The 13,318-nt window shown below is 37.7% G+C and overlaps 3 protein-coding genes across 3 annotated transcripts; all 3 read left to right on the top strand.

The window, feature by feature from the left end:
- Positions 1–1,252: 1,252 nt before the first annotated feature.
- On the top strand, positions 1,253–2,185 carry LOC146651353 (olfactory receptor 8G17-like). The gene has a single exon (XM_085385131.1). The coding sequence runs from the start codon at positions 1,253–1,255 to the stop codon at positions 2,183–2,185; it is 933 nt and encodes a 310-aa protein (XP_085241257.1).
- A 1,085-nt stretch (positions 2,186–3,270) lies between these two features.
- Positions 3,271–4,448, top strand: LOC146651352 (olfactory receptor 8I2-like). The gene is made up of 2 exons (XM_085384515.1): positions 3,271–3,297; positions 3,501–4,448. Exons 1-2 carry the CDS (start codon positions 3,271–3,273, stop codon positions 4,446–4,448), a joined length of 975 nt encoding a protein of 324 aa, XP_085240641.1.
- Positions 4,449–12,529: 8,081 nt separating this feature from the next.
- Positions 12,530–13,315, top strand: LOC146651351 (olfactory receptor 10A6-like). The gene has a single exon (XM_085384514.1). The coding sequence runs from the start codon at positions 12,530–12,532 to the stop codon at positions 13,313–13,315; it is 786 nt and encodes a 261-aa protein (XP_085240640.1).
- Positions 13,316–13,318: the final 3 nt, after the last annotated feature.

Raw genomic sequence — 13,318 nt, 5'->3', positions numbered from 1 at the left:
TCTGGTCCCGCAGCTCTTCCCAATGACGGCGCGCCTCCGCCGCCTGCTCGCGCTGGGTGGCCACCAGTTCGGCCACCATCTCAGCCAGCTTCCCCCTTTCCTGGCTCTGGCATGGACACACTGTGCCGCGTCCTGGGTTTCGACACCACTGTGGTGTGGTAGAGACACGGCAGGTCCAGAGATCCTTCTTTTGAGCCATTTTATTTACCACGGCTGCAGCTCACAAGCTGCCAGCTGCACATTCATCACACCACAACACTTCTCAACCCCTGCTTCCCCATGTTTTGAGTAGAAGCCAGGCCTTTAACTTCTATGGAAGGAGTTTTAAAAAAGAGTCTGTTCAGGCTATAGAGTGTAGAGCAAATTTGAATATGCCGAAAGCAGGAGAAAGGAGAAAGAGAGGTGTACTTTCCAGTATGCAAGACAGCTCCTAAGTGTTAAGTACGGTTTATTTAATAAGCCCTTTTCATAGACAAGCAGTCACACAGCACTATACACAAAGGCTAAAATAAACAAAGCATTAGGCACCAAAATAGTATATATAGACAATACAAAAGGTTAAATGTAAATGAAAGTTTTAAGATTTAAAAAAAAAATCAACAGAAGACTTGTTTAAAGAGAATCATTCAACCAAACGTAGTTGTGGTGGTAGACTGTTCAGCTGATGAGATAGGATTGTAGAGAAAATTTTGAATTTCCTTTAACATTCACACAAGTTATTTAAGTTATCTTCTCTGCAGTTTTGAACACTTGTAGTAACTAATGAAAACCATGTTTTGATGTTAGAATTTTATAAGAATTTTTTTAAACTAAAAGAACATCATAAATGTTGGACAAATGAAAGAATGCCATTCTCCCTGACCTTGGTCCTGAAGTTAAGACCCACCCATTCCATTTAGTCTTTTCTGCACTGCAGCTATAAATGTTAGCTTTTTCCTCATTCAGCTGGAGGGAGTATAATGAGTACAATGTCACGTATTCTTCAGTTCAAATGAATCTCTAGCCTAGAATCTTGAACTTTGTAAAGTATAAAATTGTTCTTTGATTGCTTTGAGTGCACATTTTATCACAGGTATCACATCTGCTGACAAGGAATATGTTATACTGACACAACATTTATTTTCAAATCAGTATTTAATTGATATAATAGAAACTTTGCTCAGCCACTGGGATCTCGTACTCTAATATCTAAAAGTACTATTGATCATTTTTTACATATATATCTTGTTCACTATCTTATGTTCAGCAGAAAATGGGAAATTCAAGTGAGATTGAAGTTGTGTCATTTGTGCTGGCTGCTTATGCAAATATTGGAGCTTTAAAATATATGTATTTTGTCATAATGTTGTTCTGGTACCTCTCTATATGTGTTGCCAACACAGTTGTTATTGTGGTCATACAAGTGGACAGAAGGCTACATGAGCCAATGTATATACTGCTTTGCAGTTTATGTGTGAATGAAATAAACAGCAGCACATCACTGTATCCTCTTCTGCTCTTACAGATGTTTTCAGACAGCCATGAGGTGACCGTGCCGTGGTGTTTTCTGCAGATGTGTTTTATGTACATAAGTGCACCTGCTGAGTTTTGGGGTTTAGCAGCCATGGCATATGACAGATATATCTCAATTTGCCATCCATTATGCTATAATGTCATTATGAATACAAAGAGAGTGTTTTTATTGATTCTGCTTGTGTGGATTTTTTCACTTGTTAGTTTTATACTCTCATTTTCTTTCATCTTTGGTTTGAAGTTTTGCAGAAATATTGTTGAAAATGTTTATTGTGACCACCAATTAATGATAAGACTTTCATGTTCAGTTTCAACCCAGAGCTATATATCTGAAATATTCTTTGCCATTGTGAGTATTTTCATCCCATTCACTCTCATTTCAGTCTCTTACTTTAAGATTTTGGCAGTTTGTCGAAAAACATCAATAGAAAACAAGCAGAAAGCCGTGACTACTTGCACTCCTCAGATTGTCTCTGTGTCCAACCTGTTTGTTGGCTGCATTTTTCACTCTATTGACTTTAGGTTTTTAATAGCTCGGGTACCGGACGAGGTCCGTATAATTTTACCTATGTATGTCCTCATTTGTCAACCAATGCTCACCCCGTTCCTGTATGGATTTAATTTGCCAAAGATAAGGCACTCATTTAAAAGGCTACTTTTTAAAAGAAAATAAATCACTTTCTTTAGCAAGAGACTGTTTTAGAGAACCTCTACTCTGTGGGAGAGTGATATTTAGCAATGATCTCATAGACATATTTTATTCATTTATTGATACATACAGCAAAAGCTCTTTACAGACTCAAATTTCCTCTTAACTCCTTTGGTGAAATGTTAATGGCACTATTCTTGCAAACAAAACATTTATGGGTATGCAAACAATGGGTTTGTTAAAATGAGAATTTATTTTGAAAATTTAGAAAAGGTAATCATGTAAAGGACTTCTGTTTACCAGAAAATACATCTCCTTGTTCAATATCTTTCCTGTGTGGTAGAATAACATTCAGCAATTATCTTATTGTTTGTGGACATGGCATGAAGAAAATAAAGCCTGCTGACTTCATATATTTGCATTAACATGATCTATTGTTTCATTTAGATTTTTTTTTTTTAAATCAACTTTTAACATGTAATATCCTCTTTTCTAGTGAGATTATCTATTTTTTCAGTGAAAGCAAATGTTATTATTCTTGCAAACAAAATATTATATTAAACACATATGAGTATAAATAGATGTTTTAAAATATTGTCCTCTATGGAATTCCGATGTCATTGCTGTATATCATGGTGGTGTGGATCAGTGAATCGATGTCTCGTTCACTTTTGGCACACAGCTTGATGTCATCCACTTGATGTCAACTCTGCTTCCTTGTCCCAACTCTGGTTAGCTGCTGACAGTCATTGTTTGGACATCACTCAGGTAGCCAGCAATTTAAGGAGAACATACAACTAAACATGTTGCTCCTGCTCCGATTGGAGGGGCAGAAAATGCTGGAATCCAACATTGTTTTGCAAAGTTACACATCGATTCAATATTAATTTAGGTGATATCCAACTGCTGTAACCAGGTGTCATTACTACTGTAGTGAATTATAATTTTACGTTGGCTACACTACCTTCATCTGCACTGTCTGGCTAGCTATGGGTTTTCGAGAGTGTGAAGCCCGTGATCCTGGCCTGAGGGGCCGCAAACAGGCTATGTTTATTACAAATATTGTTAATACTAAAGGAGGCTGAGGAGTAACAAAACATCTGAGACAAATGAGCAGAAAGGTGCAGGAGGGACAGGTGAGGAGGCCATACTGCTAGCAAGTTGGCTACAAACTATGCTAAGCTAGCAAATCCCTAAAGCCACAGTAAATGAATACTGTGAAAATAACAGAGCATGTGCTTTCGATGAAGCACGTAATATTACACCATGAAATTACAGGCTATCTATTAGTTTTTAATTAAATTGGCTACACAAAAAACACCACTGTGTATTGTAACAGGAACAGGAAGTGATACTCTATGACAGAGAGCCAACAAACTTGACAGCACCGCCCAAAAGTCCTTATGGAAATGTTGGGGAGTTAAAATACCTGTATTTTGTAATAATATTGTTTTGGTACCTCTCTATATGTGTGGCCAACACAGTCCTTATTTTGGTCATACGTGTGGACAGACAGCTACATGAGCCAATGTATATACTGCTTTGTAATTTATGTGTGAATGAGATACACATCAGCACATCACTGTATCCTCTTTTGCTCTCACAGATGTTTTCAGACAGGCATGAAGTGACCGTGCCGTGGTGTTTTCTGCAGATGTGTTTTATGTACACAAGTGCACCTGCTGAGTTTTGTAGTTTAGCAGCCATGTCTTATGACAGATATATCTCAATCTGTCATCCATTACGCTATAATGTCATTATGAACACAGAAAGAGTGTTTTTCATGATTCTGCTTGTGTGGATATATTCATTCCTGAGTGTAATACTATCATTCTCATTCGTCTTCAGTTTGAAGTTTTGTGGAAATAATATTGAAAATGTGTATTGTGACCACCAATTACTAATTCGACTTTCATGTTCACTTTCATTCCACAGCTTTATATCTGACATATTCTTTGTCTTTGTGAGTATTTTCATACCATTCAATCTTATTTCAGTCTCTTATGTGAAGATTTTGGCAATTTGTCGAAAAACATCCAGAGAAAACAAGCAGAAAGCTGTGACTACTTGCACCCCTCAGCTCGTCTCAGTGTCAAACCTGTTTGTCGGATGCATCTTTCAGTCTATTGATTCCAGCGTTATTGTTGCTCAGTTACCACATGAAGTCAATATCATTTTATCTATATATCTTTTCATTTGTCAGCCGATGCTGACCCCGTTTTTGTATGGATTTAATTTGCCAAAGATAAGGCAATCATGTAAAAGGTTTGTTTTTAAAAAGAAATAAATCACTTTGTTCACCAAAAAGGCTCTTTTAGAGCAGCGGTCCCCAACCCCCGGGCCACGGACCAGTACCGGTCCATGAGTCATTTGGTACTGGGCCGAGAGAGTTGAGGCTCAGGTGTGAAATGTATGGTTTTCAGGGTTTTTATCGGTTTTCAGCGTTATTTTGTTATCGTTTTTATCGTTAACTCGGTTTTCCTGCGTCTTTTCACGTGTGTTATGAATAAATCTTCTTTTTTTCGGTACCGGTACTAGTTTTATTTTGTTGTATTTATCCGCGACACCTTAAAGGCCGGTCCGTGGCGCAAAAAAGGTTGGAGACCGCTGTTTTAGAGCATCTCTGCTCTGTGGGAAAGTAATATTCACCAATCATCTGAAAGATTTAAAATGTAAAGAAAATAAAATCTGCTCACATCATATCATGTCATTTACGCAGTTTATATTGTAATTATTGCATTTTTAAAATTTGTTTTGCAGTAGCAGCATTTCAACATCTATTTTCTTTGTTACTCCTACACTCTAAAAAGTAATTCAGAGGCTTAGTAAATATCACTATAAATATAAGTTAGATGAGCCTGATAAAATCTATGAATATCCTTTTAGTAATTATTTGAGTTTGATAAGTTGAAATAAATGTCTAAAATGTTAACGTATGTGTTTGTGTTAAATTAAGGTATTCATTTACATTTATCTCAGACAAAAAAATTCAGTATGCAGTTCACAGAATACCTTTTTTGCATGAACTTAATATTTTTGTTTAAAATTGAATCAAAATATTTGACAAATAGGTATCTATACTCATCAGTATCCTGTACTAAAATCATTAATTATTCAAATCAATATTATTTATTGTCAGCAACTACAACTGAAAAGTTTAAGTAAAACACAATAATATAGAGTAATTGAGTACCATGAGCCTTTTACATTGTTCTGTTCATTTTGTTTTTTAAATACTCTGAGCTTTTGTGTTTGCTGTCCTGGTTTGCCATTTATCCTTCAAGTATGTAAGGCTTTGAGCTAAAAGGGGAAAGGCTCTTGTCTTTTTAGTGCTTGTTTATTTCGAGTTATTGCCATGTTTATGAAAATTAAACTTTCATTTGGAAAAATGTTTAACATGTGGTAATTTTCATACATGTATTACGAAACACACAACTACATATTAGTTTGTTTGGTTTTTAGACTACCAGTGGCTCAAAACAGTCTCGGTCACCTACTGCCTACTGGTGGTGGTCAGAGGGCCTGGTGGCGCCAGTGTTCGGCAGCCTCTGTCAGTACGCCCCAGGGTGGCTGTGGCTGCAATGTAGCTTGCCATCACCAGTGTGTGAATGACTGAATGATTCACACACACATTCAGGATGACTGAAAGTAGTGTAAAGCGCTTTTCAGTCCATAGGGACTAAGCAAAGGGCTATACAAATACAGGCCATTTACCATATTTAATATTAAGTACAATTTTGATTACATTCAGTTTACAATATTAAGTAAATGGAACAAAATTTTGAATTAACCGACCATCTATATTTCAGTTACATTGACCAAGAATGTCAGTGTTCTTTACTCAATTTTTTCATGTTTGTGTAACAACTACAATTACTCATTTCAACTTAATATGTTTAAGCTTTAGTTATTCAATTGATCAAGTATATTGAACAGATTTTTAAGTGTAAAAGTGTTGCCTCAAAAATTTTAAGTAAATGTCAGTTTTAGTTTTTAGGGTGTAGGATGATCAGCTTTCAGCAGAATGCTAAGAGTATTATTCTGCACTGACAAAACAATGCATGACACTAAAGGTATTGATGGATTAATGGATTGTATAAATCAACCCAGTGCGCTCATTTCACAGCTTAACCCTCTATTCCATTACCAAGAGGCAGTAAACCATATTTCTGGTTATCATACTGTCCTTAAAGTTATATATTTTTTAAGAGATTTTAATACATGGTTATATGAAAATAATTAGAAATAATTTAAATATGAGGATACATAAATGAATTTATGAAGATGTATATGCATTTTTGAAAACAGCTATCTATGCATCTACCTACCTGTCTTTCCACACACACACACACACACACACACACACACACACACACACACACACACACACACACACACACACACACACACACACATAATTCCAAATCTTTGGATTCATGTGGTCCAATCACTTCCATGGCCGCAGGTGTATAAAATCAAGCACATAGGCATGCAGTCTGCTTCTAGAAACATTTGTGAAAGAATGGGTCACTCTTGGGAGCTGAATTCCAGCATAGTACCTTGATAGGATGTGCAAAAGGTCCAGTTGTGACATTTTGTCGCTACTAAATATTCTAAAATTAGCTGTTAATGATATCATAACAAAGCAGAAACAGTTGGAACCCAATATAGTAAGAATGGGATGTCACTCAAGTTCATATATGTGTGAAGGCAGACAAGCAAATATTTTTGGAAACATTGTGGATATAGATATACTATATAGGTAGACCGCAGGGTGTGGTCCAACTCTAGGAGGAATTACACTTGGCATCACTGAAAAGGTCTTTGCCAGAATACTGGTGATAAGAGGCTGTCTGTTAGTTTAACCTTATATTCAGGACAAACAATGTCAGTTTCTTTCTGGTCCTAAAATACTGTTTTCCTCTCAATGATAAAATACTGTTTTCCTCTCAATGATATTTGATCAGTGTAGTTTGGAGTTGACATAGCCAATCTTTTTTTTTGCTGAATTTTTGTGGCATTTGAATAACTCCCTCTGGGGATCTTCTGGGCTCTGTAGGATGTTGGACTTCATCTTGGGTGAACTCGTCACTGATTTTTTTTTTTTTTTCAGAATTTTGAACAGTATTTCTAGTGCCAGTCAAATGGTAGAAGGCTTCCACTTTGGTGGTCTCAGGATTTCATCTCTTCTTATTGCAGATGATGATGTTGTTTTTGTTGACTTCCAGCTCCAGTGTTAGTGGTACTCTGCCCAGCATAAACTGGAAGGAATGCATGAGAGCCTCTTAGGCTGTGGTTCACAGGTGGGAATAGGTGACGTACCTGGTCTCCGTTATGTATGAGACGCTATCCCAAGTGAATGAGTTTACTTGTCTTGGGGTTTTGTTCATGGTGGTGCAGCGGGTTCAGAGGCAGTGCCACGGGAGGCTGGCCAGTGGAGCTGGAGATTATTATCAGGTCATATCTGTGCGATTTGAGCAGCACGCTGGGATCTAGAGGGGAAGAGTAGCTGAGAGAGAACAGTAGTGTGTAACAAAACACAAACAAAAACGCTGAGTATGCCAATTGGTAACAGCCTGTAAAGGCAACAGTGAGAATGAAGAACTGTCCACTAAAACACTCGGCTTGGCAATAAAGCACAAGCGTGTGTTACAGCCCCCTTCTTAAAATCAACAGTCATCACCTTGATCTCACTGGTGTTTATATTCAAATGTGTGCCACACCACTTTCAAAAATCATGCCTTTCAGGTCCATGATTCTGTTTACCATCCGGAAGCAGACTTAGGACAAATGTATCATGTCCAGCATTTAAATTTATTTATGTATTTGTTTCTACAATCATTAGAAACAAATGCAAATGCACAGAGCAGATGGGGCTCACAGTAAATGAAAGGCAGTGGAGGAAAAAAAAAAACGCAGCCCTGAGGAAAGCGAGCTGGGCCTATACAGCCCATATTATGCTCTGACAAATTCACATTTTCAGTTCAGTTTTTCTATTTACTTATTTTTATATCTTTATTTATATAGCACAAAATCACCACTACGGCCACCTCAAAGGGGCACTATATTGTAAGACAAAGACAATAATACAAAGAAAACCCAACAACAATGGTGATAAGGGTGGAAAAACTCCCTTTTAACAGAAAGAAACCTCTGGCAGAACCAGGCTCAAGAAAGGGTAGCCATCTGCCATGACCAGTTGGAAGTGAGTAAAGGGAGACAGAACAAAAGACACACAATGGAAGAGCACCAAAGATGAATAATAATTAATGATTAAGTGGTGTATAAACAGAGAGTAAAAAAAAAGCCCAGTGTGTCATGGGAAGCCCCCAGGAGACTAGCTCTATTGCAGTGAGAGGTTTCAAGGTAAACTGATTCAGCCCTTTATTTAAGCCTTATCAAAAAGGACAGATTTAAGCCTAATCATAAAAGAAGAGAGGGTGTCTGGCAGGAGCCTGTGGAAACAGAGGCAGCTTACGGGGACGGCTGTCCATAGAGGTCGCGATCGGAACCATGGGAGCTTTGCAACAAAGGGAGAAGCAATTACTGACAGGTAAAGGAGCAGGTGAGTAGGTGCTGTTGGCTTACATGCAGGACAGACTGGGAAGCTTCAGGGAGGGTTTCTGTGGGAGAAACAATTCTCTGAGTTGCCAAGAGTGTCTTGGAGGACAGGCAGGCAAAGCGACAGGTTGACGATTTCCCTAGTGAGCAGATTACCGAGGTGGAACAAGGAAGCCAGCGCTGGAGAGCATACAACAGGTGGTGAGTCCAAGTAAAGTAAGGGATTACTATTGCAAAAATGGTAATTAGATTACTTTCCCGTAGGAACGCTGCCTCACTGCGATACTAAAACCGTGATTTTTTTTGCGAGAATGTCTCATGACAGTGACGTAAGCGAGTGCGACGTTCGTGACAACAGCTGTGTGCAGATCAACAATGGCTAATATGTCTGTGAAGGTTCTCAGTCATCCAGGTCATTGTAGTCAAAGGAGCTTGCAAAGAAAAGCGTCTGGACTTCTTTAAGTTACTTGAAGACGTTTCACCTCTCATCCGAGAAGCTTCTTCAGTTCTAAGGTCAAATGGTGGAGAGTCCCAGATATAAACCTAGTGGGAGTATCCCCCCACAGAGGGACAAAAGGACCCCCTGATGATCCTCTAATCGCCTGAGACAAGGTGTGAAACTAGGTGTGGGTCCCAATCAGCCAGAGTTTCGGGTGAGTTCATTGTGAAACCTGGCCCCACCTTATCATGCGAATTCCTGAGATCAGATATCCCAGGATGTGAGTGGGCGTTAAGGCGTCTGGGAAGGGATCTCAAAACTGGATTATAGATGGCAGAGAGTTGGTGTCGTAAACCCCCGCCTCTGTTCAAAGATGGTCGCTCACAGTGGACATAGATGGCTTCTTTCACTCCTCTTTCAAACCATCTGTCCTCTCTGTCCAAAATGTGAACATTGGCATCCTCGAAAGAGTGTCCTTTATCCTTAAGCTGCAGATGGACAGCTGAGTCTTGTCCTGTGGAGATGGTTCTTCTGTGTTGTGCCATGCGCTTGTGAAGTGGCTGTTTGGTCTCTCCAATGTAGAGGTCTGGGCACTCCTCGCTGCACTGTACAGCATACACCACATTGTTAAGTCTGTGTTTTGGCGTTTTGTCTTTCGGATGAACCAGTTTTTGTCTGAGCGTGTTAACACGCTCAGACAAAAACTGGCAGGAGCCTGTTTTTGTCCGAGAAGCTTCTCATCCGAGAAGCTTCTCATCCGAGAAGTTTCACCGAGAAGCTTCTCGGTGAAACGTCTTGAAGTAACTTAAAGAAGTCCAGACGCTTTTCTTTGCAAGCTCCTTTGACAATGGCTAATATATCGAGTGCAGAAGAGAGAGTATGAGCGTGGGAAGAAAACTTCTTTTTACAGCGGAAAAAAATCCCTAAACTTCCAAGCAGGCTCCGAGTGCGCTACGACGTAATGTGAAATTCACAGAGAAACTCGCGGATTCTTCAACTGACCGCTGCGGCACACCTGCACCAGGGCAAACCTCTGCCTACCCCACTCCTGCTTTACAGGTGAAAATAGAGCAACAGGACCGCTAGTCTTTGATTTTATTTATTTTCTGCTGTGTTTTACTTGCATCTATTTGAAAGAGTGAGTGTAAACACAAAAAAATATTTTATTTTATGTGCTGGAATGTGCAGAAAATAGGTTTAAATGTTAAACAAATTTCTTCCAGTCAGAGAATGTTGCATATAATTAAATATTTGCTTGATGCACAAAGTTAAAAGATTAAAATTAATAAAACAAGTTTTTAAAAGAGACTTTTCCATTTGATTACATTTTGTATGATGGATTATGCAGAAAAAGTAGAATTGGGCTGAAAGATCTATCGCTTTATCACCTATTCAGGTTGTAAATTGTGTTTTTAAAAACTAACTAAGTAACTAAGTAATTAATTACTTTTGAAAATAAGTAATCAGTAAAGTAACAGGATTATTTTTGGGGGGAAGTAATCAGTAATTAGTTACTGATTACTTTTTTCAAGTAACTTGACCAACACTGGTGGAGACCTGTACAGTTAAACACAAATAAAGGGCGAGGGAAGAGTGGAGCGTAGATGAGGCCTAGTTACCACAGTAGGTGGAAGAATGAACTGGCAATGAGTAGCAGGCAGCACTGGCTTATATAGTCCTCCTGTAACTGACAGCAGATGGGGCTCAGGTGCCATGCAGGCAGCTCCACCCAGGAGAATACCCAGTAAAACAATCCTTTTTTGTTTTTTAAGGCCATTAAGAGTTTGGGTTTGTTTTTTTTCTTTTGCTTTTAATCAAACATTTTCAATATCATTATTGATTTTACTGATTCTTTTCTCAGTAGTTTACCCATGACTGCAACGGTCATGTGTAGCCATGAGAACTCAAAAGCAGAATGCCCCCAGAAAGAAATCACGAATTAGATCAAATATAAATTCCAAAGTAAAAACAAACAAATCCTTTACAGGAATCCAGGCAAAATTAGGAATACACTGAGAAGGTAGACAGACAGTATGACATAATTTAATTGGAAGTGTATAACTAATCCATTAAATGGACTATGTGTATAAATAGTTCATTATATTGACTATTTATACACATAGGGTTCAAGAAAGTGAAGACAGCCAGAGGAATGAGACACGGGTGAAAACAATCAAACCAATCACAGGGGAGTAAGTAAAACTAATTTTTTTTTTTTTTTTTTTTTGCAAGGAGCCATCCTAATGACAAATACAATACCCCTCAGCTGCTCCCACGAACAATGACAAAACTGTTGAATTTTTTTTTTCTGCATCCATTTTTACATAAGACAAATTGAACAATATGCCGTTTTCTTTTTGAAGAACATAAAACAATATCAAACATACACTCCCACCTCATAATTATAGGAGTACCAGTGGGTGTACAAAAAGAAAAAAGAATGGGTCTAAAAAAAACTGTTGAAATTGATCCTGCCAAAAATGAATTCTTCATAAAATCAATCTGAAATTCAAATTACTACGTTTAATGTTTTATTACTATGTTTGATATTTTACCCAAATAAATTTAAATTCAGTTCTGAAACCTTTAACAAACGTTTTGTGGGGAAATTTGAATTTCACAAAGGTTATCTTACTCTACAGTTCTGAAAAGTTGTGGTACCTGATGAAATGTGTATCTTGATTTTTATTATTTTTTGATGCAGAATTCTTAAACAAAACTGTCAGAAATGTTTGTCAAAGAAAAGAATTTCATTAACTCTAACCTAATCCTCAAGTTCAGCCCCACCCCACTTCATTTCTCCTCCTTTTTGCAGCAGCTATAAGTATTAACACATGCTTTTGTATCATTTAGCTTGGAGGGAAGCAGTTGAGTATAATGTTATGTGTTTACATCTGATGAAAAATTAGGTTTTAAAGTTGTATAAAACTGGTTGCTGTTTGTTCTTTGATCACTAATGTGCTCATTTATTAACAGGTGACTGAGACAAAAATATGTGATAATGAGGTAACATCCATCTGTAAAACAGTTTTTAAAGAATAGAATTAAAGGAAACCTGAAATACTCTACAAGGATCATTCTTAACATTATTACTGAACTATAATTTTTACCATGGGATATTGTAAAATTGTTTGTTAATTGCTGATGTGCACATTCTATTAGAAGTGACACACATTCTAAGAAGACATGTGTCATAATGATGTAACAATTATTTGTAATACGGTATTTAAACAGTATAACAGAGAATTTGCTCAGCTGGTTTTCGTTCTTATATATTAAAAGACTATTGATAAAAATATTATCAATAAAGGATCATCCATAACATTATTATTAAATTGTCTTGTTCACTGTGGGATATTGTGTAGAAAATGGAAAACTCCAGTGAGATAGTGTCATTTGTGCTGGCTGCTTATGAAAATGTTGGGGAGTTAAAGTACCTGTATTTTGTAATAATATTGTTCTGGTACCTCTCTATATGTGTAGCCAACACAGTCCTTATTGTGGTCATACGTGTAGACAAAAGGCTCCATGAACCAATGTATATACTGCTTTGTAACTTATGTGTGAACGAGATAAACGTCAGCACATCGCTGTATCCTCTTTTGCTCTTACAGATGTTTTCAGACAGCCATGAAGTGACATTGCCGTGGTGTTTTCTGCACATGTCTTGCATGTACATAAGTGGGCCTGCTGAGTTTTGCAGTTTAGCAGCCATGGCCTATGACAGATATATCTCAATCTGTCATCCATTACGCTATAATGTCATTATGAACACAGAGAGAGTGTTTTTCATGATTCTCTTCGTGTGGATATATTCATTCCTTAGTGTAATACTATCATTCTCATTTATCTTCAATTTGAAGTTTTGTGGAACTATTATTGAAAATGTGTATTGTAACCACAGATTAATACTTAGACTTTCATGTTTCGTTTCAGTCCATAGCTTTTTATCTGATATATTCTTTCTCTTTGTGAGCATTTTCATACCATTCACTCTCATCTCAGTGTCTTATGTGAAGATTTTGGCAGTTTGTCGAAAAACATCCACAGAAAACAAGCAGAAAGCCGTGACTACTTGCGTCCCTCAGATCGTCTCTGTGTCAAAGGAAATGCACCGCTCTCAAGAAACTCCTCTCTCTCTCGGGTCTGGGTGATGG

Source organism: Rhamphochromis longiceps, linkage group LG16 (genome assembly GCF_057381845.1).
Source record: "Rhamphochromis longiceps isolate RC_006_pf linkage group LG16, R_longiceps_female_GT1.1, whole genome shotgun sequence".
NCBI lineage: Eukaryota > Metazoa > Chordata > Actinopteri > Cichliformes > Cichlidae > Rhamphochromis > Rhamphochromis longiceps.
Note: the sequence above shows the minus strand (reverse complement) of the source record. Positions and strands in the feature narration are given on the sequence as shown.

Coding starts and splice junctions, on each gene's coding strand:
- LOC146651353 (XM_085385131.1), top strand. CDS start 1,253: ATGGGAAATTCAAGTGAGATTGAAGTTGTGTCATTTGTGCTGGCTGCT.
- LOC146651352 (XM_085384515.1), top strand. CDS start 3,271: ATGAGCAGAAAGGTGCAGGAGGGACAG. Junction 3,298..3,500: donor GAAAGGTGCAGGAGGGACAG/GTGAGGAGGCCA, acceptor GTATTGTAACAG/GAACAGGAAGTGATACTCTA.
- LOC146651351 (XM_085384514.1), top strand. CDS start 12,530: ATGGAAAACTCCAGTGAGATAGTGTCATTTGTGCTGGCTGCTTATGAA.